The 27925-nt window shown below is 34.8% G+C and overlaps 1 protein-coding gene across 1 annotated transcript in view; it reads left to right on the forward strand.

Annotated features, from left to right (window-relative positions):
• CCDC141 (coiled-coil domain containing 141) overlaps positions 1–27925 on the forward strand; it is a 56765-nt gene that overhangs the window by 20958 nt on the left and 7882 nt on the right. Inside the window, 17 exon segments of the mRNA XM_088526951.1 lie at positions 1735–1876; positions 3679–3798; positions 4924–5115; positions 6621–6797; positions 8418–8597; positions 9454–9579; positions 10232–10420; positions 10711–10890; positions 12027–12176; positions 16982–17122; positions 17643–17837; positions 19415–19598; positions 20670–20779; positions 22151–22261; positions 22965–23051; positions 25161–26050; positions 27346–27518. Of these exon segments, the coding sequence (XP_088383077.1) occupies positions 1735–1876; positions 3679–3798; positions 4924–5115; positions 6621–6797; positions 8418–8597; positions 9454–9579; positions 10232–10420; positions 10711–10890; positions 12027–12176; positions 16982–17122; positions 17643–17837; positions 19415–19598; positions 20670–20779; positions 22151–22261; positions 22965–23051; positions 25161–26050; positions 27346–27518 (3347 nt within the window).

Raw genomic sequence — 27925 nt, forward strand, 5'->3', positions numbered from 1 at the left:
CTTATGATCTATAAAAGTAATACTGCCAACCCTTAGACAGGATAGCTATATCTTTAAGGTTTGTGCCACTGAATTAAATGGCATTATTGTAAATAAGACTCTCGGTAGAAATGTAGAATGATGATATTTTCAAATAAGACACTGCAGTCTTATTATATTATAGCTTATATTATAAGAATAAGATCAAATGTCAATAATTTACACATGGAAGATGAGTAGATTATGGAAAAGCCGCAGAAGCAGTTGTTAAAGAAAGATAATGGTAAACCTGATTTTGAGATTCATAATATTAAATCTAGCTAGTAATGCAGAAGTGCAGCAAAAATATATATTTTGTAAATCTAAAAAAAATTATACAATTAATATATTTGTTGATAGCCCTTGTTATATTTTCAACTAATTTTTGTGATCATGATTGTAAGAATTATGTTTATTTTTAATACAGATTAAAATTAATTTCACTGTTAAAAATTGTGTTATTTCATCAAAGCAGTAATGCTTTTGAAGATTTGAAGATTTTATTAAGATCTAACTTATTTTAAAAACTATAAACCTTAATGTTAAGGAATGATGCTAGTAGAAGTTTTTTCTTTAAAAATTACATTTTAAGGAGTGGTAAAAGAGAGGAGTAACATTCTTACAGTTCAAGAATAAACAGCAGATTAAGAGATTACTAATTTTTGAAAGCGCAGTTTACAAAGCAAATTAAAATTTGGATTTTCTTGGTGAAGAATTCTTGAATCATATTCAAGCAGAACAGTCTGTTAACACCATAGTTTACATAAATGCTTGTAGAACAAGGTTTCCTTTTAAGAGAATTTAGCTATTTAGCCTGAAGTTAGGAGAAAACTTCCTGTAATTTGAAAGGGCAAAGGAGAAAATATTGAATAAATACAGAAATCAAAGTAATCTTATGATGAAATTAAAGTGATGAAAGTCATGTTTTGAAAGGGTTCATCTTACAAAACCTCTTACTAGGAATACATTTTAGTGATAAATCAAACGATATGTGGGTTTTCTCCTATCAGAGTTTCAGATTTAAGTGTATGTGATAATTTCCTTACAGTTCTTTACAGGAAGGTGTTTACCTCATTCATTCAGATTATGAATTGCCTACCCAATGTTAAATGTTTTAAATTCTAAAATAAGACGGAGTTTTGTTAATTGATTTGTTCTTTACTCCATCTTTGTGCTGTTTGTAAATTGGGAATCTGAGCCTGACCTTAGACTGCCACATTGGCTGCTGAAGGCAGCAATTGGTGACTTAAAATGCGTGCAACATGTTTTTTTTTTGTTTGTTTGTTTGTGTTTTAATGCAGCTACTGTAATAATGCTGAAACATTTTGAAAATCAAAAGAAAAAGTGTCTTTAAAAGTAGAAACAAGATGCCAAGTATTTCCACTCTCTTTAGGGACTTTCTGTTTATGACCTTATTCTTCAGACAATGTGATTAAAGCCATATGAAGCTATTTGTGAAATAAGATGAATCAGGATGTCTGGCATGCAAATCTGATGTATGCACTGGTAGTAAATGATTAGTTTGGAAATACTGTATTGTTCTTATCAGCTTTGCTTGCATTAATTTTGGTTTTCTTTTGAGGGTTTTTTAAGGGTTAAAGTTCTTGATAAGTTACTTGTGACAGAAATCAACAGAAGGATTTTTCTTTTAAGCATTATTCTCTTGATTGCCGGGCAAGCCTTGTGAATACTAATAGTTGCATATTTCACTTCTAGCTCTTGGATAATGGGAATTCAGAAGATGATAGAGTGTATTCAGAAAAAAGTAGATCAACTAATTGGGCAGTGTCCAAATTACAAAGAACTTACTTTGAAGAAACAACAATTGACTGCATCACTTGAAGATCATCTAAATAAGGTACCTCATAAAATGCCTTCTTGTTAATGTATTCATGAACAGTGCATTGCACTTCTGTAATTTAGCTGTGTGAATATTAAACTTGACTTGAATAATTCCAAATAACATATTGGCTTGTTAGCACACATGATTGTATTTGGAATGCTGACTACTGTTACAGGCACCAGTGAATCCAATGCTATTCTGAAAAATGCAGCTGTTTCCATGAGAACATTATACCAGTGATTTTTAATAAAGCATGGATTTGTTTAGATAATGAGCTTTTATAATTTGTTCTTTGTTGGAAAAGAAGCAAAGCAGCAAACAGTCAGGACCGTGACTTGAATGCAGGCTGTCTGTATTCTTCCTATGTCTTCAATTTCATTTTCCTGAAGCTAAAAAAAAAAAAAAAAAGTATGGCAAAATTGAGGTTTAATAAGAATGGTGACAGTGGACCGCAGCAAATTTTCAGTAATGCTGAAATAGTGTGTCCTTTCACTATAATTGCCTTAGCTCTTTCATGGGTATGAAATGAGTAGACTTCTTGAAGTGGCTGAATGTTCTCTTTTACTGCTGACCTTTTTAATGATTTATCAGCGATGAAATGGAGACAGGCCTTCAAAACAACATGCCCTGTGTATATTCAAATTCAAATGCAATATAATCTTTTTAACAAGGTTCAGACGAAGGAAATTCCAAAATGCAGACTGAAAAAGGTAGATAAGATTTAATAACTGAATAATTAGTTCTGCTATTTCTCTGTATTTGCGTAATGTTTATAATGAACTGTTCATTCTAGTGAGATTTCAGTTTGCAATAAATACATCCGTTTACACATATTTTTCCAAAGAAGAGATTTCTTGAAATTACAATGTGATAAAAAATAACTTAGAGGGTTTTTTTTTTTACCTAAAAAGATATTTGCTGGTAGCTGATGTTGTTTTTGCAATGGTTGTCACTGTGACATGGTGAATTTAAAGATTTAATTATGAATGTAATTTTTACTCAGGAAGTAGAACTAGTTTTGATGCATATTTTCATTCTGGCTTTTTCTGCCATTCTGTTCCCCATATTGTATTAGAGGGCATTTGAAAATCTGAGTCATATTATCTTTCATTGTAGGAAACACTGCCCATGTTGCTGTTATTTTACCAAGCAAGGTACTTAATAGTGCAACCTTTTGCTAATGCAGAACATTTTTCAAAGAATTGGATGCTAAATTCAACTTCTGCAGAGCTTCATTTAATAAAGATTGAGCCTCATTCGGCAGACACTTATTAATAGCTTAATAATCATTTATTATACATGTGTGATGTCTGTTATCTGCCATTGCTTTCCACAACGTGTTCTGTTATCATTGTCTGATATATCTGTACATCTTGCAGAAAATTGAGTTATCTACTTGTATCTGCACAAAATTATTTTTTTTGGCTCGTGAGAAAATCTTTAAATGTATCTGTTGGAAAAAAAAAATACGTATAGTCTTATTGTAAAATGAAGCATAATCAAAGTATTTATGCCAGGATTATAATATAGTAAGGACTTCCTGAAAGAAAGCTGAAGAGTTGGGAGCACTTCACAAAACATGAGCAAACCAGAGTTTTTTTCTTCAAATTCTGACCATGTGTGTTAGGTTTATAATAGTAGAATTTTCTCCCTTCATATTTTAATTTATCGAATAGTTTGATTATACGAAGTACATAATATAAACACTAACAATCAATTGGGTTTCTTTGTTCTAAAAAACCTAAGATTTTTAAGCTGTCTGATTAAGTAAATTAACTATATAAACTGTATAACTATATAAATGTTTTCAATTAAAGGTATCACAATCAATTAAAATGATCACCCCAGTGATTTTAACTGGTATGGAGATTGGTTCTTATTTGTCCGAGTCTGAAAGAGTATTGAATAGACATCTTGAACTGGCTAATCAAACGAAGGTAAAGAAGAGAATATGTTAATATGTTGAATATTTTTAGAAATAAATGTGTATTATGTGTATTTCTAAACCAGATGAGAATCTTTAAGTTTGTTATGTATTCTTGGAAAGAAAATAGACCTTATTTTGTTTAAACCTGCCATTAATGAATGAAAGTACAGAAAGCGCTGCACATCAGTCTTCCTTATATGTTTAATTATGTCACTGCCTCCATCTTGTGTTGTTACTACCTCAAGATGTTGCTGTCAAACTTCAAGTGTCTTTTAAAAGAAACACCTAAGCAAATACCCTGCCGTCTGAAATGATTTCTTGACTTTGTCAACTTTTTCATGTTTAATTCAAGACCATATACTTTAGGCTAGGTTGGATGTCATTCTTTACTTATGTGCGCTTCAGAACAAATAGTTTCTAAAAGTTTCTTTCAGTATAAAAATTGAAATTAGCATTTAAGAAAGGAGAGAGTATATATGGCTTTTATGTGCTAAGGATGATGCTATTTAACAGGAAAAGTAGCTGCAACTAAAAAGAGCTGTACTCGTATGAACCTATGATTTAAGAAAGCAGCTTTGAAAACCAGAATCCTGGACCATGGAAAGTGGTAGCAATTCTCAGTACATTTGCACAGTCACCTGGATATTGGCATTTGATGCAGTAACAAACATGATCCACTTCACATCTGACTTGGCAGATTTGCTGCGTGCAGGAGCATTGGTTTGGGCTGGTATATGGCAGTCTATTATAGTTAGGAAGCAATCACGAATGGGCCTGTGCATACAATTATCATTTATTTATCACTTTTGGCTACCAGTGTGCACACATGAAACATATCTGTGGTTGATTCTTTACAATGTGATGTGGCTTGCTTAGTCTGAATGCTGACACTCCCCCCCCTTTTTTTTTTTTCATTCAAAATTACTATTTTAACTTCACTGATTGTTTCTGGTGTCAGAATGTTACAAGAATAAATGGTCAATTCCTGCATACGGTAGTGTGAACCACTCTTCAACTAAGCAATTGAATTATAAATATATATACATACTACTAATGAAAATTAATCATGAGCAATCAATTTTCACAAGTTCTTTTCAGTTATTATACAGTTTGTCCTTTGCTTGTTTCCTCAAAGGAAACTTCACGTGAACTGGAAGCAGCTGAAAGAGTCATAAAAGATTTGGAAGAATTTGAACCTGTGCAAGTGGCAGTTCTTTCTAGCAAAGCTGACTTTTTGAATGAAGAACTGAAAAAAATTAAAAGAAATATTAATTCAAAGCTAGAAGTTCTTGAAACTTATGTGCTGTTTTTAAAGTCAGCTACGGAGGTATGCTTTATTGTCTGGCTTTGCTGTGAAATCTTACAAGTACTTTTACGTGTACGTTTATCTAATAAGATAAACTATATAAGCTACAGCTGCTGCATCACTGCAAGTCTTTGTAATCTGTTTTAAAGGAGATCTCTTTCCTCAGAGCAGGTGGTCTTGACTCTGTTAATCTCTATTGTAGAAAGTATTATGATTGAATTATTACTCTCTCTCTCTTTCTGTATCCCTCCCTCTTCCATTATATACGTAATATAAATATTCACATGTATGTACTCTGATTTAGTAAATTTGCTGGTTTTACTTCATTGATTTAAACATTTCTTATAATGTCAATGTGAACATGTTAATGTGAACATGTGAACATGTTAACAGGTTTAACATGTTAATGTGGTATGGTGAGGCCACATCTGGAATACTGTGTCCAGTTCTGGGCCTCCCAGTACAAGAGGGATGTGGATCTACTAGAGAGAGTCCAGCGCAGGGCTACAAGGATGATCAGGGGCCTGGAACATCTGCCCTACGAGGAGAGGCTGAGGGAGCTGGGCCTATTCAGCCTGGAGAAGAGAAGGCTGAGAGGGGACCTGATCAGTGTCTATAAGTACCTCAAGGGAGGCAGTGAGGAGGATGGTGCTGGCCTCTCTTCAGTGGTGGCCACCGACAGAACTAGAGGTAATGGCCACAAACTGAAACACCAAAAGCTCCCCAGGAACTTAAGGAAAAAATTCGTAACAGTGAGGGTGACAGAGCGCTGGAACAGGGGGCCAGAGAGGTTGTGGAGTCTCCTTCTCTGGAGATCTTCCAAACCCGCTTGGACGCAGTCCTGTGCCACGTGCTCTAGGTGACCCTGCGTGTGCAGGGGGGTTGGACTAGATGACCTCTAGAGGTCCCTTCCAACCTTAAGCATTCTATGATTCTGTGAATGTAGTATGTTGATATTTATCTACATACAATCTTCAATTGAAATGCAGATTTGACAGAAGTTTAAAAGAAGTATACACCAGCCCTTGCTGAGATAATCTGTGTGATTAATTTTGATATACTACATATTTTAGGATATTTAAGATAAAACTGTTGGTGCTTTTTGTATATTTAGAAAGACACTGAAGATGGAATTGAATCTTTTAAATAACATGAGCCATCAGTTTTAATTAGTAGTGTGAGTATAAATTGCCAAAAGACTGGATCTTATCTACTTCTGAGTATTGCTAATTTTAGTTCCTGCATATTAAACAGATAAAGTAATTTCATTGATATAGTGATATATAATATTAATGTAATGATATATGACAGAAATCAAACAAGTGCCGCCAGCTATCTGCCTGCCATCTGCAGGTTTACAGGATATGTAACACATTTTTATTAGCTAATTTAAATATGAATTTTGGATAGACATTTTTTAAGCGGTGGAAAATGGCTAGTGCTCAACATTACCGTGCCTATATACTTACTGATTACAACAACTCAAATTTTGATTTGTTTTGAGTGTATTTGATGTCTTTCCACAGGTGAATGACCATATTCGAAATCTGAAGGAGCTGTATAAATCAGAAGTTCTGCAAGCAAACACTGAGACTGAAAATAAAACTGCAATTGAGTCAGCTAATAATCAGTGGCAAAAGGCTATAAAGAAAATATTTTCCACTCAAGATATGGGTCACAGTTTTCTTAATTTAGTAAATATGGTGAGATTGGTTCATGGCATTACCATCTTTAAAAAAAATGATTGTTAGAATTCAAAAAAAAATCCTCTAAATCCATGCTTAAACAAATCATGGCAGATTAAGTGTATGGGTGAAGATAGTTTTCATTAGATAATCTGCCTAGGACAAAGTGGTTCTGCTGTGTTTCAGTGTACACATAAGAAGAGGAGATAGGAGAAGAATTAAATGATTGGCATGTTTGTATAGAATCACAGTTAAAGATCAAACTAATTCAACAAATAAAAATATTGATGTGTTCATTTTTAACCAGAATGAAAAATGTAGTAACCAAACTTTCACAAAATAGGACTGTACAGAATTTGATATGGAAATGTCAAAATGTTTGTAAAGGTAGGATAAAAGAAAATTTTAGCTTGAAAAGATCATAAAGTGAACAAGCAATTTGCAGCATTTGTTTGTTTTGTTTATTTTACCTCCACTAAGAAGCAGTCTGTATCTGTGGAATGTAGAAAAATGTGCACGAGATCTGCTTCCTGAGAGATAATCTTCCTTGGTTTCTGTACATAATAATTCGCACATGATAATTCGAGATACATGTGCACATCCCCCTGATTCATAATATCAATTAGTGTAGAAGGTTTGATTATTTGGCTATTATTTTTGTTTTCTAGGCCAGATTAGGCAGATGAAGCAGATGAAAGGGTGGTGATGAGTGCATGGGATGGTAACCAGCAGTAGCATGCAAGATGAGCTGGAAAACAAACTCAAGCAGGATGGGGATACTCTGGCGGTTAGTCTGAGCCGAAGTGTTCGCTGTCGCAGCTGGATACAGCCAGGCACAGAGAGGCTAATAAGACTTAAGCTGAGCTGAGTGCATCTGAATATGTAGTTACACTTAATTCCCTCGAAGTAGAGATGTGTCTTCTAAAAGATTAATTTATCTATAGCTAGAGGTATGTTGCCAGCATATTTACTGCTGCTCATGATATAGTTAGATACGACTTTCAAGGATCTGGGAAGACAGAGACACTAGTAATTTACACATCCCTTTCCTTAGTGGAAAACATTGTAAAATAGGAAAAGCTTAAAGAGCATTAGCAGATTTTCTAAGGTGTTTGTGAGCTGAGTTCTGGCAAAGAGGAAAATAAAACAAAAAAAAACAACATTCAAATGCTGACCACGGTATCCCTCCTTCAGTGCTGCCTTGTTTTTCAAAGGAGCAGTCTTGTCTTCTCTCTCTTTGCTTTCTATTGATAATTCCCCAAAGTATATGTAGTTCTGTCCATTCAAAAATTGCTTGTTTTCTTTCTCTGTTTTTTTAAATGAGGTATCAAACAGCCATCAGATGGTAATACGCCTATTTTTTTGTGTTTTAAACATGAACATTAATCATACTTTCAGTATACAAATTTGATTCCCCTATGTTTGTTTAAGACAAAAACAATGCCTTTTTAAAAAAAAAAAAAAAAAAGGCACAATATATTTAAAAGCATGCAAGCTCCCAGGAGTTTTCGAATAAACTAGAGCAGGTTGATAGTTTCTATTAAGTTTCCCAAAACTTTACTTTTAGTATTACGGACACTGTACTTATATTTTTATGCAAATTTGTGAAAGAATCATGTTTCATTAATTGTTTACCAGGTAAATAAGAGCTTAATAGTAGAAGTAGAAAAATCTGTACGAGTAACAGAAGACATCATTATTGATCTCAGTAAAGAAAAGAAAGAGCTGACTGATCTTTGGGCAATCTGGAATTACAAAGTTAATCAAGTAAAACCCATCAAGCAACAGTGCTGGATATTTAAAGAACAACTCAAAAAGGTAAGTAAAATACTTACAAAGAAAATAAATATAGCAAACACTTCTGGATTATTACTTGTATATGACTCTCACCAAATGTTATAGATATCATATAAGAAAATGAGATTATCTGTAAAACACTTCTCCATAGTCTATTTTACCATTATGATAGTCATCAAGAAATACTTGAATTTCAAATTTTTCTTGATTTATTTTTGGCTTTATTGAAATGCATACAAATAATGATTTGAAATGTTCATATACATGTATACCATAGCAGCACTGCTACTTCTGTGTGTTTATGTTTGGTTTGTTTATTTTTAATGGCATTTTGCTGTGGCTCAGTAGTTACTAAACCAAAGGGTTTTTTGTTATTGCAACTCCCAGAGTGTCCAACCATGTCATAAGGAAAGAGGATTTAAACCTTCTTGGCATAGAGATGGTGCGTAGGGTTCCTTAAAAGCAGTATTAGCTACTCTAGCAGGAGAACCAGAGGTCTTTGACCACAGTGTGCATGTAGTGCAATTTGTATTTGTCACTCAATCACAATCCTTGGAAGACACTGTATGATTGAGTCCTCGTGTCTTGGTGTCTGAATCATTTTTGTGTTCTGTTATAAGGATCTCTGTTTTCCCATGGTAAAGTCAGAGGATTTGAGGCGGAGGTTTGTAGTTTTAAAAAAAGGGGGGCGGGGAGGGGGCAAAATGAAAGATAGTATCATCTTAAGAATCTCTCATTTTCATAGTAGTAGTCTCACTGAATGAAATTTACTGTCAGCATGAGAATGGTTTGGGGTGGGTTTTTGTTAAGAGTTTAGATTTGGATTTAATTTTATTTTCTACGGATAGAAAAACTGAAATGTTTCTCTATCTTTTAGACTACCTTGGGGTTAGAGATTCTTCAAGATGCATTCAGACTTGCAGCGATAGTGGATCTTGGAAGTGACCTTCATATTATTTTGGAGCTACAAAAAACACTTAACCAAAAGAAACCACAGTTTCAGGTGAGAAACTGAGCGAAGTCCACAGAGGAGCAAATGCTTTTTTTGGTGCTGCAAAGATTCACAATCACATTTACCTTACATAGAGTGTCTGGGATTACAGTAATTCACATTTTTTGTATTTATATTTTGCATGTTCTTACATTACTTTCCTGAAAAGAAGATTAGTGTACATTATAAGGGAAGGGAGAGAGAATTTGCCTTTGGTGTCCGTAGAACATCTTGTGTGATGTCAGCTGCCACTTAAGGTGATACGCAAGCACAGGAAGGGGAAAAAGGGTACTCATAAAAGGAAGAGCACCAGCACACATGGTTAAGAGTTGCAGGCCTGCTCTGAGACTGGGATAGGTCATATTGAGCTTCCTACCTCTTCTGAATGCTATTTCTGATTTTTAGTGAGCTGTTCATTCATGTGCTTCTGTTCTCTCTTTCCTCTAAGAGTCAGTGTGTGGCTCTTAAGTTTTGGTTCAAGACTGTTCCTGGGTCAGATTCATGTCTAGAGAGTACAAAAAAAAAAAAAAAAGAATCTGGAGAGTAATATAAGGAGTGTGACATTTATTTTTCTCCAAGACAATTCACCATGGTTATGCTATTTTTTCATTAATTGTAAGGGAAATCTTGCAAATAAGAGTAAATTATGTTGCTCCTTTTCTAGCAACTGAATGCTGAGCTTGAGTACATGGTAAAATTATTAGAACTGCTGAGCCAAGAAGGATTTTCTGGCAAAGAGAATTCTAAGAGAATAAGTGAGCTGATTCATCTCCATCAAATGATAAAGGACACAATGAGGGAATATGATAATGTCTTCAACAAGACAGTCCAATTCCATCATGTTAAAAAAGAAGTGAGTATAATCTTTTAAAATGTACCTTCTTGTTAATGCAGCTAATCTCTTTCTGGTTTTGGTATTTGTCATCTCTCTCTTTCTCCCCAAATTAGCAGCACTGATCCATCTAGTGTTCAAGACTAAAATTCCGGATTTGAAATGACATGAAATTTGTAGAGTTCAGATTCTACAACCATTTCTTTTAATATTTACATGCATCTCCACACGGTTTAGGTTAACACATTATGGTTAAGAAAGGAATGGTAAGTTTCCTTTCACACGCTGATTTTCATTTTAATACTTTCCAGCTGGAATGCTTGTCAAAATCAGGAGAACTGGATATTCCTGAAATAAATGAGAGCCCTGAAGATGTGCACTGTGCGAAAGCCCACCTTGTGAATGCTCAGGAGAAACATGCATGGATCAGACATCTGTATAGACTGGCTCTTACACAGGGAGCATGTATTGTGTCTGCAGTGCAGCAACCTGTGAGTAGGATTACAACCATCTGTGAAGTCAGGGCTGAATATGACAAAAAATGACAGGCACTATCTGACCAGCTTTGAGAGAGAGAGAGAGAGAGATATTTATAGATATATGAATATATAAGGTATTAGTACATTAAAAAACCGAAATGCATAGCTTTTAGAATAATTTTAAAAGAAAGAAAAAAGAATTAATACAATCATTTTTAGACTTTTGTTTGCAGATACACATCAATCAAATTAAGAGACATCTAGGACTATGGAAATCTATTCTTCCGCAGTTACTGTTATATTATTAATTATTTTTGCCAAGAGAAAATATGTGTTTTTTCTGAAATCTCATTTCAATTTTTATATGATATGTAACAATCTTACCTTAAAGCCATTGAAATAGATTTGAAGCAGGGAGGTAATGAGTCTTGAAATATTAGCACTTATTATTAGGAAAATAATTAAAAAAAAAAAAAAGACTGACTTCCAGCTCTAATATTTTTTGTGCAGGTCCTTACTGGTGCTGATTCTTTGATAGCCATATCTATATATTAGGCTTCTGCTACTTCAGAAAAGCAGCTTTTCAAATAATTTTTTCTGTAAGCAAAGGATAACAAACAAAAAGAAATCTAGAAAGAAAATACAATAATGTTACCTTAGTAGTGGATTTCAGGCTGATTTACTTAGAGTATTGGTCATCATTTTAGAAAGGAATTATTTATAGGGGACAGGATTGTCATTGCTCTGTATTCGTTTACTAGGCAGAAACAAAGATACTCCTTTATGAGCTGTTCATGTTATCCACATAACCAGTCTGCTCCTCAGAGTGGGAAACTAAGATGGAAAAGGCATAGTCAGAAAACTACTGGTATTCCCGCCTCCAAAATGTGTTGGGCAGCAGGGAGGAGCTCCCCTCCAAGTGGCAAGGGTTTAGAACTACTACTACTTCTTGGTTCAGAGTATCACCATGGTGACTTTGACTCAAAATTATTTTCCAGTCTGTCTATGAATTACACAGAAGAGGTATAAATCTTTAATCTAGCCCATTAAAACTAGTTATACATGTTCTGCCTCAAAAAGATTTTAAACTGATTAAATCAGTAAACTACTTGTGTTTCTTATCCTTTTCCTGTCTCTTTCTTGTTTAGAATCACTTAAATCTTTCTGTAAATAATCTGAAGCGGGAACTTGCTAGACTTGAGTTTGACAGCATTAGCTGGAGCTCCAAAGCAGAAAAATATGAGGAAGAACTATCACACAATTTCCAACACTGTGCTGCTCACGAGGAGATAAATGAGGTCAGTTAGAGAAATCTCAACATGCTAAAAGGCATGTGTGCTCTAAAGAGCTATAGTGTGGTATAATGTGTAGTATTACTGTTTACCATAGCCCCAAATGTAAATGAAATGGGTGTCAGTGACACTTGCTGCTTGTCACATGCTCTGTATATCTGATTTGTAAAGTATAACAAGTATATTAGGTTGTCATAGTTAATGGCAATCCACTGCAAAATAATTGCGAAGCTTACTTTAGATTTTGATATCAATTGTGGGTTTTTATTGTATTTTAATCTGGGAATGTCATCTTGTCTGACTAGGTTTAATACCTGTCAATTATAGAGCTAGTTATTGAGTAATCTAACTGAAATAATACTGAATTGCCCTGTGATATCTTTTTCTTTAGTTAGATACTCTTTTTTACTATAAGTTAGTATTGCAGATAACAAATATTAATCTGTATGCATTAACCTGCATGTGCACTACCATTTTTTTCCTGTAGTATTTATGATTAATTTTAAGGGGTCAAGAAACTAGATGATCAACTAGTTCAAGAATTCTGAAGTTATGAATAAATCAACTTCAATCTTTTAAAATTAATTTTATCGTTTAATTTTAACGTGTTAATTTTAACAATTTCAATTACTCTGACAGCATTGTGAATATCAAGCAGATCTATCTTAAAATAACAATTCTTTAACCATCTGTCCAGTCTAAGCTAATTATTTCAATTAACATGTGAGCAGAAAGGAGCAGCTCTTAGTATCTGTCAGATGCTGAACAACCAACCAGGTAGTTTAGCTGAGGTTAACCAATACACAAACCAAATTTTAAAGCTGGGGGAAGATGCTTGAAATTCTGGAGCAGCTGCTTAAATTCCACTATGTATAATATGGTGGTTTTAAAAATATAAATAAAGCATATGAGTCAGGATTGTGGGGAATATGACTCAGTGGTGCCTGAAAATACCATGCTCTGATCACAAGCTAGCTATCTATGTTGCTAATACATTAGTGTTTCTTTAAACAGTAAGGAAGCAAATACTCGTGTTTATAGCAAAGTGGTATCTAGTATGAGTTTTGAAACAATCTTGGAGGACCAAAGAGTAAAACATGTCTTTTTGTGAATCTTATCAAATTTAAAGAGAATTTACAAAGGCCAAAAAGGACTTACTCTTGCCTTCTAAATCTTCGTAAAGTATAAGGAAAGTTCATATGACATTTGAGATTGCCAGTTTGGGCTTCCTGCCTCACTAACTAGATTGGATAACAGCCTCTGAAGAGCTGCAGCTCAACACTGCCCTGCAGTCATTTGTAGCACAGTTTATAGCTTTGTGATAGAGCTGAGTCAGGCCAGTAAAACTTCACATTTCTGCATGCCTGCATGTAACCTGCAACAGAAGCGTAACAGACCCTGAGCTCTCAGCTCTCCCCGATCATATCCTATATTTAAGCCTGAAAATGTGGTTTTCAATCGTAGAGGGTACTGACCTATTGCAGTTCGCAGGTCAGTAGAAATTGATGATTCAATTGACATTTCTCACATTTCTCATCATCACAAATTGTGATGTGATCTTAAGTCATGACCACTAATAAACTGAGCAACCCCTTTTCTTTTTTTTTCCTGCTTTCTGGCTGACTTTAATGTTTGTCCCTCTGAACAGCTATTTTTAGTCACCCTACTTTTATGGACTATTTTAATTACTAGAGTTACTAGAAGTTTTTTTTGTGGGAATAAAAAGGGAGAGGTGGTTAACATCACTGAAATGCCTCCAAGAAGCTTCACACAGGAACTGAAACTTTAGTGTTAATACAAGCATTTCAAAAGCAGCTTTATAACTTGCTTTTTTTTTTTTTTTTTTTTTTCTCGTTTATTATCTGCTGCTTGTGTGATAAGTCTTAGCAATTGGCATCCAGCCCCCTCCTCCTGCCCATGGGTCTCCACCCCTGCCAGGCCAGCTATAGCTGGGAACAGCTGCCTGATTAATGACTCTGACACAATGGACAAGTCACACGCTTCCACCAGGCTGCTGGGCTGAGGTCTCTCCAGTATCAGAATGTATAGTTTCTTTAGCATTTCTCATTCCATTTTTCAGGAAATGGTGAAAAGCTGAGCTGTGTTATGATTTGTCTAAATATTAAGAGTCTTTTATTTTCCTTAGTACAATTGCTGATGTTAACAGGAGTTCTGTATATTTGTGCTCGGTGGGGATCAACTGAATCAAGCCTGAGTTGAGTGTGGTTTTCCACTGAGGCTGAGAGAGAAGAGTGACAGCAGCTGCAGACCTTTGACATACGAGCCATCACATCTGAAACAAGGCGATCTGATTTCGCATACTGCTCTTCGGAGAGCCTCTGGCCTTATAAATGATCCTTAGCAAATGTACATGCATAAATAAACATACAGAATACACGAAAATAAACTCACTCATCTCTTGTTTTCCTCAAATAAGCCAACAAATAAGAATTCTATGTTCTGAGCACAAAATATCATTCTACAGAATGCTGTCAGATAGATTTTTATTATCCTGGTGGGATAAAAAGCTTAAACTAATTGAAGATCACAAAGCCGCTGATAGCTGCTTTTTCATTACACTGAGTGAATGCCATCTGTTTGTCCATTACTGAAATCATGGGTAGCATCTTGCTAGATGAAATGAAAGCGAAAAATGTATCCCTCAATGGATCAGCATTAGTATGTAGTAATAGTACTACTAATAAGAATAATAATGCGTATTAGCTGTTCCACTAGCAATAGTTAAAAAATGAGCATTTATTTCACCCTAGGTTTGGAAAAAATGTCTTTATGACTCTCTGATGTTAAAAATAAAATAAAATAAACCCTCAAATATGTTAGTTAAATATCACATTGCTGGTATGACCTAAAAATACTGAACAAATAAGTAGACTTAGTTCCATTATGCATGTCTGGAGAAATGGACTGTAAAGCATTTTGAATGACATTTCTCTTATATCACTTCCTTTAGATTAATTTAAATCAGCATAATTTATTCTACACTCAAAAAAGCACAAAATCCCAGAGAATCTGAAATTCTTAAATCTTTCAATACTTTCTATAGTCTTCTGTTTCAAATTTTATAAATCAATTGAAGATATTTTCATGGCATTCAAATATAACCAAAATAGTACCTTTAATAATATACCAGATCATTTTTAAGCATTTTTTTGTGTACAATATTCAAGGAAATTGCTCTCATATCTGAGGCATTAATGACAGCTTTAATATATTAAAAAAAATCTTTGCATTTGAAAAAGACTTTCAGATGAAGAAGTTTTGAAATAATATAGTATTTTATACTCAGTAAAAGTTCATAAAACTTTAAGAGTAATTTAGCTGTGCGTTTGATATGCTTATTTATAGCACATGACTAGCGTAAAGACTGAGATGGTTGAGTAAGTACATAAAAGTAAAAATATAACGACTATGCATTATAATTAATTTTCATGGTATGTAAACACAGAAAAAATCTCTATCAAATCTATTGTAACTAAATTTAACATTGTTTGTTTCAGCTAGTGTACGTCCACCTAAGAATCTTAAAATGCATAAATTCTCCAAAATTGGAGCTAATGAGTCACCTTAAATTATAACATTATAAGAATCATTTTCTGTATTGTTTGTTTGCATCACCAGACAGTACTGACTGGTAATGGTACTCTTGTGTAGCACACAATTTCTGTAGCTGTAGTTAGATGACATTTTCTCTGAGTATTTGTTAGGCAGAGCTTCTCTACTATACCACCACACTCCCCAAATCTTTATTTTAAGTACAAATACTCATATATTCTGATCCTGAAAAGAAATGAATTCATCTTTGCTTGTTGAAAATAATCTTATTAAGATGTTTGGACTACAACAGTGTATAAAATTAAGGTCAAGTGTAACTTTCATAATAAGGACTTCCAGTATTATTCCATTGTTAATTAATAATATTTTCTTCCAGCTTATTTCCTGTTCATTAACATTGTTGCAGGTCAATCCGTAGCTTTTATAATGATTATAGAATCATGGAATATAATTGAGGTCAGAAGGGACCTCATGTAGCCTTAAAATAAATTCTGGTAAATATCAACTTTCTTCTCCGCTTTAAATGACCCTTGAGTAGTAGTTCCCAATATAGTGATAAATTCCTATTTGAATCTCCTAACCCTGCCCCAAAAAAGTGATGTAAACTAAATGTCGAAGAAAGGCGCTTCCAAAAAAATCAACTCTACGTGCCCAAAGCTAGTTAGACTGGTTTTCTGGAAGGTAGGCATGGGTAGCGATTTTTATGGCTATCACTTTTCATTGTTGGAATGCATACAGTGTCTAAAGATTGTGTTCTGCCTGCAGTTAAAAGCCTAAAAGGAACCTAAAGGGAGTTTTTACACAGAACAAGGATCTAATCATATTTTGTCCCTCTTTTTTGTACCAGCTCTTCTGGAAACAAAGCGCAGCAGTCAGAGCAAATAAAGATTCTTATGTGACTGCTGTCATCTTGCTGTAGACATGTTATGGTCTATAGTCTATGTTGTTGTCTATAGTCAACTGTAATCTTGCAGAAACAAATTGTACTACCATATATTTTTGGTTATTTATAACCAGTATTATTTAATGTTCATTCTGCAAGGTTATGAGTTTCCAGTGCTGTTAAGAAATTATGAGGCATTAAGGATGCTTTATGATATGCTTTACAGTGTTACTAATTTCTATATCAAATTCTCAGATTAGAGTGTTTAGATTGTTGCCTTTTAAATTGCTCTTGAGAAAAGCTATGTTAATGTGTGCTTTCCTTTTTACTGAAAAATATGCTCACTCTGTTTCAGCTCAGAGAATCATTTAAGGATCTTAAAAAGAAATTCAACAATCTGAAGTTTAACTATACTAAAAAAACTGAAAGAGCTCGAAACTTGAAAGTACTTAAAATACAGATTCAGCAAGTTGATACGTGTGCTGAGAAAATACAGGTAATATTAGAAATCGTAATCTTGATGAAAACTTCATTGGTTAAAACGTTCTGGCCTATACTAAGTAGATGAGACGAGATGCAAAGTATATTGTGAGTCTTCCTGTCAATCCTTTTGATCTCCTTTTTTCTGTCTTGGACTTGGTTACCCAGTCAGGTTTTGAATATTTCCAAGGAAGGAAGTCCATGGAGACTTCACAGCCTCTCTAGGAAACTTGTGAGTGATACTAACTGTATCAAATCTTAAGCCATATGTTAATACTGCAGGCCATAAATGTCTGTGGTGCTTAAATGGACCTGAATTTTGACTTAGTAGCCTTAGTAGTTTTTTTTTTTTTCTTTGCAGATTCAGTGAAAGGTTTGTTCAACCTTAAATAATATAGTCTTACGTCTTATGCGGATATTTATTTGTAAGCTCAATATTTAACCCAATTCCACCTTTAACAGGTATAGGTTATGTTTTGTTTCTAGAGACAAATATTTTTATTACAGTATTTAACACTGCTATATATTTCAAACAGATTCTTAAGAAGAAGATGGTTCATTTAGAGAACAAAGTCATTGATTCTGTGGCAAACCCAGCTGATGCTAAAGGCAAAGTCCTCCTCGGGTCAGTCAGTGAGTTACAAAAACAGCTGAGTGACTTCGGCAAAGTTGTGGAGGATTACAAGCAAAATCTGGATCTTGTGGAGCATCTGCAACAGATGATGGAAGAGGTACTATTAAACCTGAGAACCCCACTCTGGCTGTCATAAGGAGCTAGGCCTGTGATAGATACAAGTGCTTATAACTACCTCAGGCAAAATATGTGGCTTTCAAAAGTAGCAGCTTAGTGAAAATCTGGATTTTCTTCAACTTTTTCTTTGTGATTTTGTAGAGAAAGGGGAAAAAGCAAATAACTACCATATTTTTGCTCTGCTACGGGTAAGAATGTGGTCTCCACCTCTATATGATATTCATAGTGATTCAACATATTAATTATCATACTTCTGAGCTTTTTTTTTTTTTTTTTTACAAATGTATTCGGGGGTAACAAAAGTGCTGCAGGGCCCTCTTTAGTAGCTGTCAAACTGCAAGATCTGGATCACCACAAGTCTCTCCTTACTACTTGCTAGCAAGAGCTGTCGGTGTGGTACGTAAAGTAAGAAATGAAATGCAAAATATTCAGCTCCATAACACAGCAGCACATAAAATTCCTTAATTTCTGTGTGGTATATTTTTACTGAAGTGCAGTCTAAGTCTTTCTCTAGCTTTATTTTAATATATCCGAGGACTGCCTGATGCACTGTTTAAAAAAAAAAAAAAGAGAGAAAGCTTATAACAGTGTTATCTCTTGTCCTCTTGTGTTGGTGCATCTGTTGTGAGTCAACCACATTCCTATCATCATTGTTTATTTTTAGAATTAATTCTGTACAGATTTCCACAGTGATCTAAAGACATGATGGGTAAATTCCCTAAATGATAGATCATAATGCTAAATTTTGGTCTAAAAGAAGTTACCAGTGTCCAATGATCTGAAAAATGTGTCATTCCATATATTGTTAGCAAAACGATTTAATAACAGCTGTACATTTACTTTTTTTAACCTCCTTGTAGCTAAACTTTCAATTGTTATTTACTCTAAAAGTGTGAAATAGTACCTTTTGCTCAATAATTTTCTTTCAGGGGATAGGCCCAGTCTTAAACACTAATCTTAATGATAATTAAAAATTGTGACTATTAGGTGTTTGCCATAAAGCTGCAATACACATAGTGCTGAAGTGAATACCAGATTCTGCCCTACTCTATGTATCGTTAACCAAAAGTGATTATTAAGAGTTCTAAAGCCCATTCTTGTCAGCAGAAAGACTCTGAAGAACTGTCATGTTTTCTGAGAATAAACCCCGTTTTCCAGTGGAGTAGATCTAATCAACCTTACTGCCTTTATACAGGTAAAACTGTGGCCAGGATATGAAGTGTGGGGAATTAGCCGGCTGATATTTGAGATGGAAAGAACTCAGAGATGTGTATTTGCAGAAGCATTAACCAATAAAGAATATCACTGTGCTTGTAAAACAAACATGGTTCTAACGTTTAAAGAAAATGCAGCAACTATTAATGTTTCAAAGAATATGGTAATATTGGTAATGAAAAAATGTTTTGCAGGTTAAATTGTTACAGGAAGAGTACAGCATGTCACTAATTATTGAAAGTTTAAAGAATAGTCACGTCTATTCTCCAAAAGCTTGAACTGCTTAATTCTTTATAATATAGTTTTTAATGCAGTATTTTTATTCTTCCAAATGCACCTCAGTGTCAATTTTGGTTTGAAGATGCGAGTGCAACAGTTTTTAGAGTTCACAAGTATTCTTCAGAGTGTAAAACAAGAGAAGCAATAGAGTCTCTCTACAAGCAATTCAGTAAGTTTATTGAGCCCACAGTGCCTCAACAAGAAGAAAAAATTCAGGAGATTACGGAGCTTGCTAAACGATTATATGGTGAGGATCTATCTTGTACTGTGGAAAAAACATAAGATAGGAGAAAGTGGATTTCCTATTTTTTTTATTTAAGAAGAAAACACCATGAAAAACCAAGTATTGAGGATTGACTGAGAGAGATGAAGTATTTCAGAACAAGTTATTTAAAAAAAAACAAAAGTAAAAATACTGGAAAGCTGGTAGTTGATATGTTATCTGTATACAGTCTGAGGTCACCTCGAGATTTAAGAATGGATGTCCTTGTAATATTTATGAGTTTGGAAATAAGTCTTCATGGCTTGTGCTATTTCCTGACAGGAAAGCCTCTGAATTCAAAGTGTATTACCATGCTACTCTCCGTGCTGAGTGTGTCTTTTACAATAACACTACCATTACCTAGTGATATTTGATTGTTAACTTCTTAAGTATTATATTAACACAAAATATGGACTGTTCTGTAAATACTTTATTTGCAGTTGTCTTGATTTGGGACATTGCTCACCAATGAGACTTGGGGTCAACAAATTTGAAGATCCGTGTAGTTTTCCTGTTTACCTTGCTCATGTACTTGTTGAAGTTACTTAATCCAAAGCTAAAGTATCTATCTGAATGTGCAAGGATATGGTATAGCCTATAAAGAAAAGTAGTAAATCTGATGAAATGTCACCAAAGTCAAACAGAGCTTTTAAGTGCCTCTAATTTAATGTCAAAAAGCCTATTTAAAGAATGCTGATGGCGCTTATTTTTTCTATCTGTCAAATATTTTAAACATTCCTATTTATAAAAGATTTGGGAGAGTGGATTTCTGACACCAGCTCGTTAGAAAGAGTAGGAGAAAGGAATTGCTTTGTGTTCATTAAGTTTTTACATGGAAAAATGCTTCCCCACTCCACTACTTTTGCAGAGTCTGTGAAGGTCCATCTGAACTAAGGTAATAATAGGTAGAAAAGCACATTTGTTCTGTATCATAAAACTCCTTTAGCAAAACTAAACTTAGATTAGTATTATTGTAGTATTGTGGGATTACAAATTACATTAATTGCTAAGCATCTATTTGAGATATTCTATTTTTATGCTATTTTCCCTTTACAGGTATTGAAGAAGGAAAGAAATATGCTCAAAAAACCATATCAAAGTACAAAGAGGTTCTTAATTCTATTGATGAGTTATGTAGATCTCTGAGACAACTTAAGGAGATTCAGGTATTTTTCTTTTACTTGGATTATTTTGCAACTGCATCAAAATATCAGCTCTAGTGTCTGGAACAGTACTTTTAACATGTTCTGATAAGCTTCTTTTAGTTAAGTATGATTAACTAGAACATATCAACTTAGGAAGAATTATGGCAAGGCAGCAGGCTGCAGATAAACTTCTTAGTAAAGACTCAGTTTACTCCATCATCCACTCCAAAAAAGGGAATGCATCAGAAATGTGCCAGATGTGACAATAGGTAATGGGGTAATTCTTTTGTGAACTTAAGAATTAATATATTTAGATATCATGCTTTTGTTGATATTGAATGTTCTTTCACTTATCTGTGGTGCAGTTACTCATTATTGCTAATAATACAAGGTCTGAGTAACACTCAGGAATTACCTTAAAAGCTGTGTAAGAGATTTGAAAAGTATAAATGAGTTTCAGAAGTCATTGGACAAATGAATGGAAGAAATGTTAAGACTGTCAAGCTTAATTTCTGAATCCGAATGCTAGCTTAAGTGCTTATACCCTGCTGGTTATGAGTATGTGAAATACATAAAACTGTAACAATGGAACTTCTGTTTCTCCTTGGCTGGTACTACTGTGATATTCTTTGAAATCTCTAGATTTGTTATAACAATTTTGAAGAATTTGTGAAGTCTTCATAAAGTACTGTATGCCTTTCCAGATTTCTTCTATATTTGTACTTGTTTGCAAGAAGTTGTGCAGTATTTTAGATTTAAGCTAGGCTAAGTATTAGCCAAGAAGCTTGGTGTAGCTGATCAAGTAGCTGGTGAAAGCTGAGTTAAATCACAATGAATATGGACTATCTGTCTGAGAAGTAGAGGGATGGAGTAAAAAGTCAATTGATATTCCAGCTGCTTGTTTTATGCATAGAAGACCTTTTCCTCTTGCCACCTTTTAGACAAATTTGAACATTCTAGGGATTCCCAAATGATTCTTTCCTCTGCAGTCTTGACCTTCCAAAATGTCTTTCTGATGGATGTTTTTTTCTTTATCCTCGTTTTTCCCTAGTAGTTTGACTTTCCTAGTCCTTTGTTTTCCCTTAGTTATTCTTGGTACAAATTTGTTTAATATCCTTAGATTCTTGGCCAACTGTTTGAGGTCATCTGTCTGTGATATCCTTTGTTTTCCCCACCTCAGAAAAGTTCCCTTCAGCTTTGAAAAAAGTGGTCTTTGCTTATCTTGAAATGAATCATATTTGCTGAATATATCTCCATAAGAAATTTACACCTGTTCTGATAATATGTTATAGATTAGATTTTGTTTCTTTTTTTAATCCTGTGTTGTTCAGAATGCAAGTCAGTGTATAATTACCAATCGCTACCTTATTTAATTTTCTTTTTACATGACAGAAAGGTGCGTTTGCTGAAGAGTTGGCTGCAGTACAAAAAGCAGAAACAGGAAATGGTCAAGATGTATGTACGGATGCTATTAAAGACAAAGCAGGGGAACAAAGGCAAAAGGTTAGTTAGATTTTCTGGACTAGAAATCTGTTTCTTAAAACACTTGGTATACTGCTGAAAAAACTTGCTTATTATTCTAGAGCCTCCCTTAAGATTGGTGTCATCAGTGTAATCTATGTACTCATTTATTCCTCTCTCCTTTTTAGTCCCCCTCTACCTCCCAACCAAACTCCATGTTCTTCCTGTCTCCCTTTGTCTCAGCCTTCCTTTTACTCACCTTTGCATGGAGTAGGCTCTGGTCAGGTGATGAGGTTGATGATCATCTCTGAAAATAATTTTCCATTTTAGTCACCAGACTGTTGCTGCTGTTCTCCATTTCTCTTCCTTACCTATATGTCATCTTGCATGGCACTGTATTTCCTTTGTTTTCATACTCATACACATACCAGTGTTCCTTCTGGCTTGTTACCACAGTATTTCTAATGCAACCATCCTGAATGCAACCATTCCTGCTTCTCTCAAGGGAAAGCAGAATTTGCTCTCTCCTTTCTAATCAGATTTACTCGATGTGGAAAGTAGTATTTTGCAGAACACAGAATTTTCATATTTCTCTGTGGAAGAAGATATCAGTAGAATTATAAATACTTCCCTCAGAGTTCAGCATTCAAACTAAGAAGTGGTAGCTGGGAAATATATTTTTTTATCTGCTCAATTATGAAGTTCGTCATCAGGAAAACATTAATATTTAACATTTTTCTTTCAGGTTACGTCAGATATTTTACGCGTGAATTCAGAAAGCATTGCAGAGAAGAAAAGCTACACTCTTTCTCCTTCTGCCAACACTAAACAGGTATCTTCAGTTTGATAGTCTTTTTTTTTTTTTAATCAGATTGATGTTCTTGCATAGTCTCAAAAGAATTTTCTCTCTTAATTCACTGCTGCTCAGAAATGACTGACGGACTTGTAGAAATTCAGCCAAAATTAACATTCCTTCCATGTAAATAGAGAAGGTCCTCTTCTCTGTGTTGAGCCATAACTTTATCTCCATTGTAAGTCAGTTTCACTATTGAGTTTAAATTTTGTGGCTGTTCCAAAAGCCTTCAAGTGTCTCACCCAATATATGACTGTACCCCTGTTTTGTATTTTGCTAGGCCACAGTGTTGTCAGTCCTTGACAGACTGTGCCTCAGCTGCCAAGGGGAGAAGTCAAGGGAATATGAAACCTCAGATGTGAGGTATGGCAGCTAGATACTTCTCCACCCTTTTCATCACTCCATACTTCACTTACAGAAGTAGCAGGTTCTTCTCACTGGGGCTTTTGTCTTCCATTTCCATCCCTTTTGAGGAAAGGCCTGGCCTAGCCCCTCATTCAGGATTAGCAATATCTAGCTCAAGGCTAGTAATATTTAATTTTGCCTGTGCTTTTGAGAAATTACAAGAGAGGTTTCTTGTATTAATTTGCTTCAGTAAGAACTGTCACACAGCCTAGACCTTCTCCTGGTGCATTCATCATTATGCTCCTCTCATTCCAGGTGGCATACCAGGGCTGAAAGTCCTTCTGGTGGCCAGGCTTGTTTGACAGCATGCCCACTGTCCTCTTGACACTCTTTTTCCCCACTGGAAAGTATTTTCCCCAGTTCATTTTCCAGCAATCTCTGGAGTAATTACATTCTTTTTACTGAAAAAATGAGTACACACAGTAAAGAAGCTCTCAGTGGATATTGTGGTTTCTTTGAGCAATTGGAAGATTGTCACATATTTCTCCAAATTGGAAAGTGGTTTATTACTTACCTCATTTATACCCATGATATGTTCAATTTGAGAGATATTTTGGGGATCAGACTTCATTGGGGAATTTTGTAGAAACAAGTTTAATACCCAATCCTGAACCTGATCTTACTGCTGAATTAAGTGATTTAGACAAAGTAGATGCAGTAAAATTCTAGCTTCTTGTTTATCAGTGGGTCTGGCAGGGCACACTTAGCTTTGTAATAATACAAATATTAAGCTAAAAAAAAGAAAGGTACTTTCCTGCTTCTATATTAAAACTAACATTGCTATAGAAGGCAGTTCTATTAGTACTTTTTCATTTTGTTCATTTTGTGTTTGGATTCAGTTATATTTAGAGCAGTAAAGCAAAAATAGAGGCCTGATGGATGTGTCAGTATAGTTTCGTGATGGATATTGCCAGATATATGTGGTTCTGAGAGCAATGATGTCTTGAATATCACCTAGTTGATTTGGTGCATCTATAGGTGATAGGAGCATTGGCTACCAGATTAAGGGTTTTTGTGTAGAATTTAACAACAGTAGAATTCCATAAGAAAACATATTGAATACCTTCGTGAGGTAGGCCTGAATATGTGAGTGTACAAGAGGCACCTAAGTAATTAATAAACCAGATAAGGTCTTGTTGCTTTGCTGTTAAAATTAATGAACTCATACGCTACAAATACTCCTCCTGAAATAAACGTGTGGCTTTTTTTTTTTTTTTAATCGAAGGTAATAAAAATAATTTTAACAGGCAAGATCTTAAAACAACTGACACAGAAGGAAAAACATAAAATGGTTGGAAAATATATTAAAGATTTTGGTTTAACACCATGAATCTTGAATGTAACTAGTGATCCTCTTTCTCTAAGAATCGAAGTGCAATAGCTTGACTTTCTGTATTGTTGTGTGTCTGGTTCCCATATAGGTGTCATATAGAACATCTCTTCCTCTATCCTCCTAATTACAAGTAAACAGCACTTAGAGGAAATAAATCCACAAGTTGTTTTCTACATATTTCCTGCTGCTTCTCAGAACTGATTAATTTAGCTTAACTCAAAGAAATTTTTCTAATACTCTTGCTATCTTTTGCATAAAATGTTGATTGGTAGATTGATAACTCCTAACTCCTCTCTCTTTTTTTTTCCTTTTTTATCTCTTCCTTCTCTTCTTTCCCCTCTTAATTCAAGGAAAGGAATAAACTGGCTGATGTTCCAGTTATCTGCCCAGCTGGTGAAGATTTTGTTTCACAGGATATAGAGCTGTCATCTTCAGCCAAAGAGGATAGTTTACAGACTGAGTTCCTGGCAGAAGAAACACCCTCTGGAGATGAATATGAGTGTATATCACCTGATGATATCTCTTTGCCACCGCTTTCTGAGACACCAGAATCCAACCTCTTGCATTCTGAAACAGAGCTAGAAGAGCAGTGCTGCTGTAGCACTCATAGCCTGCATGTCAGTTCCCATAGCTTGCACATGCAGAAAGACATTAGTTGTAAAAAAATTGCTCAAGCATCTGATCTCTTAACAAATTCTGCTTATGCTGATGCTACAAAGAATAGGATGCAGAGCCCATCAGAGCAGTTTGAGAAATGTTGTGCGTCTTCAATAGATTCTTCTCTGAACGTCGGAGGGGAGTCTCCTCTGACTGGCAGTTTACAAGAAATACCTGAAGCTAGCACTGCTTCCTGCACAGTAAATGCCAAACCAGCCTATAGCATGATAAGTGAAGTGTGTGAAACACACTTGAAACACCTTGAACACCATAATAGAAGCATGTCAGAAACACAAGAACAATTGCATGACTTAAATAACTTTACTAAAACCCAGGACGGGCTGCATGCTTTGCCTGATGCATTCTCAGGTTTCATGTTTCAATCAGACACCAGCAGAAGCTGTCAGAGGCAGATGGTCACCCGAGAAGAGATTAGAAGTGCATCAGAAAAGAACAGCATGGCCAGTCTTTCTGGACAGGCGCCTAACTTCTCCCAGCTTCTGTCTAACATAACCGTCATGGAAGGTTCTCCGGTAACTTTGGAAGTAGAAGTAACAGGATTCCCAGAGCCTGCACTGACATGGTGGGTAGCTTATAATGAGAAGAACTAAATATACCTACTAGTAAGACAAACTGAATCACATATGACTAGATTAATTAATCTATACACTAGAATAAATGACTTGAGACTTTTTTACTCGCCACACATTTGCATGGTTCCCACTTTGAAAGTTTTGACAATTAACCATTTGAAATAATCTCTCTGCACTTAATTTCATGAATAATGAAAATATCAAACCACTGTAAGCATATCAAACACTTTTTAAATACTGCATATACTTTTTATGCTCATTCTCACTGACATTCCACATCTTTAGCAATTTGTCAGAAAATGTCCACTCCAGATTTATTGTACGTGAACTCTTCTGCATTCTTGCCATTGTGTATTTATATGTGCAACACACACAAATATGTATTTATAGCCACTACATATGCACACATGCACACATAAGAGCGTTACCAAAAACTGGAGACATGTTACATGTATAAAAAGCCTAAATATCTGTACCAGAGCACTAGTTTTGTATTAAATATTTTGTCTCTCTCTTTTTGAATTGCTGTATGTCCTATGAGATTGCTTTATTCTGTATTTGTTAGAGATGTAATATAAATACATTTTAAGATGACTTTTCAAAATACTGTACCAAAGATAGAGACTGAAATAGGGGCAGAATTTCAGCAGTAGTCCTCTATGTCCTGACATATTTTGATTAAATTTTACTTTGCTCTCTGTGTTCTCATGTTTCCCAGGAGAAACCTTTCTTTTCAATATATTACATTTAGATAACATATTCCTTGTAATATATTTCCTGTCAGATTGTTGTATACTTTCTGAACTAAGTAAATATCAGGGGAGTGGACTGCTTTATGCAGCCCTGAAGACAGGTTCATATGTTGCTTGCTTTATAGGTTGCTTGTTCATCTTTAGACCCTGTTCACATGGGATGAGTATGGATTAATTCAAAACCTTATTAGAAAGAAAAAACATTGTCTCAGTGAAAAACTGAGGGTCCAATCCTTTATTCTACTGAGGGTCCAGTACCGAACACAGTCACACACAGCTGTGTGACTTGCCCATGTAGGACTGTTTTCAGAACCGTGGGACCCACACTTTCTAGTATGAAGAATATATTATCCAGCAATTTAAGTCATTTAAATATACATCCATATTGGCATGTAATTGTTTTAAAATAGGCACTGCGACTAGCTCCATCTCTTGTTGTCCAAGTTAGTGTTATAGAGATTGTCTGAATTTAGGAAGTTCTGCTTAGCGTGTAGTAATATAAATCTGACTTGAAAACTGCCTCTCTGCTTCAGGTACAAGAAGGGCCAGAAACTGACTGCAAATGGGCACTTAAAGCTTTTACAAAAGGAGACAAAGCACACGTTGTTCATTCAGAAGGTGTGTGATAAAGATGCTGGCCTCTATGTTGTTCGGGCTAAAAATTCTAATGGTACTGTCTCATCAAGTGCCATTCTCCATGTGCAAGGTAACAGGCCACCTATCACAAGAATAGACTGGATAACGCTGTGTGTCATCTATATGAGCATATCACTAATGTACTGGCTATTCACGTAAATACAGTATTGACTGCACTGGATTTAACCTGACAACCTGAAATTGAGCATCTTACTGCATCTTTCACAAACTGTACCAAACTGCTTTTATGTCACACTTAATATATTGCTTGTTTAATACCAGTATTATGTTTATTTTCCTTTGTCATAGTGATGTTTAGATAAAAAGTTAAAAATATTTTGTAGGATCTGAGTCAGAGTACTGTATTTAGAAGTTTTGGCATTAAAAGCATTGAGAACAGTTTTAATGTTTATAGGTATCATACATTAAAATGCAGAAGTATGGGATCAGTGTTTATTTCACATCAGTATATATTTT

This window comes from Tinamus guttatus, unplaced genomic scaffold, assembly GCF_059628265.1.
Source record: "Tinamus guttatus ecotype Peru unplaced genomic scaffold, ASM5962826v1 Tinamus_guttatus_pri_ptg000260l, whole genome shotgun sequence".
In the NCBI taxonomy this organism is placed as follows: Eukaryota; Metazoa; Chordata; class Aves; order Tinamiformes; family Tinamidae; genus Tinamus; species Tinamus guttatus.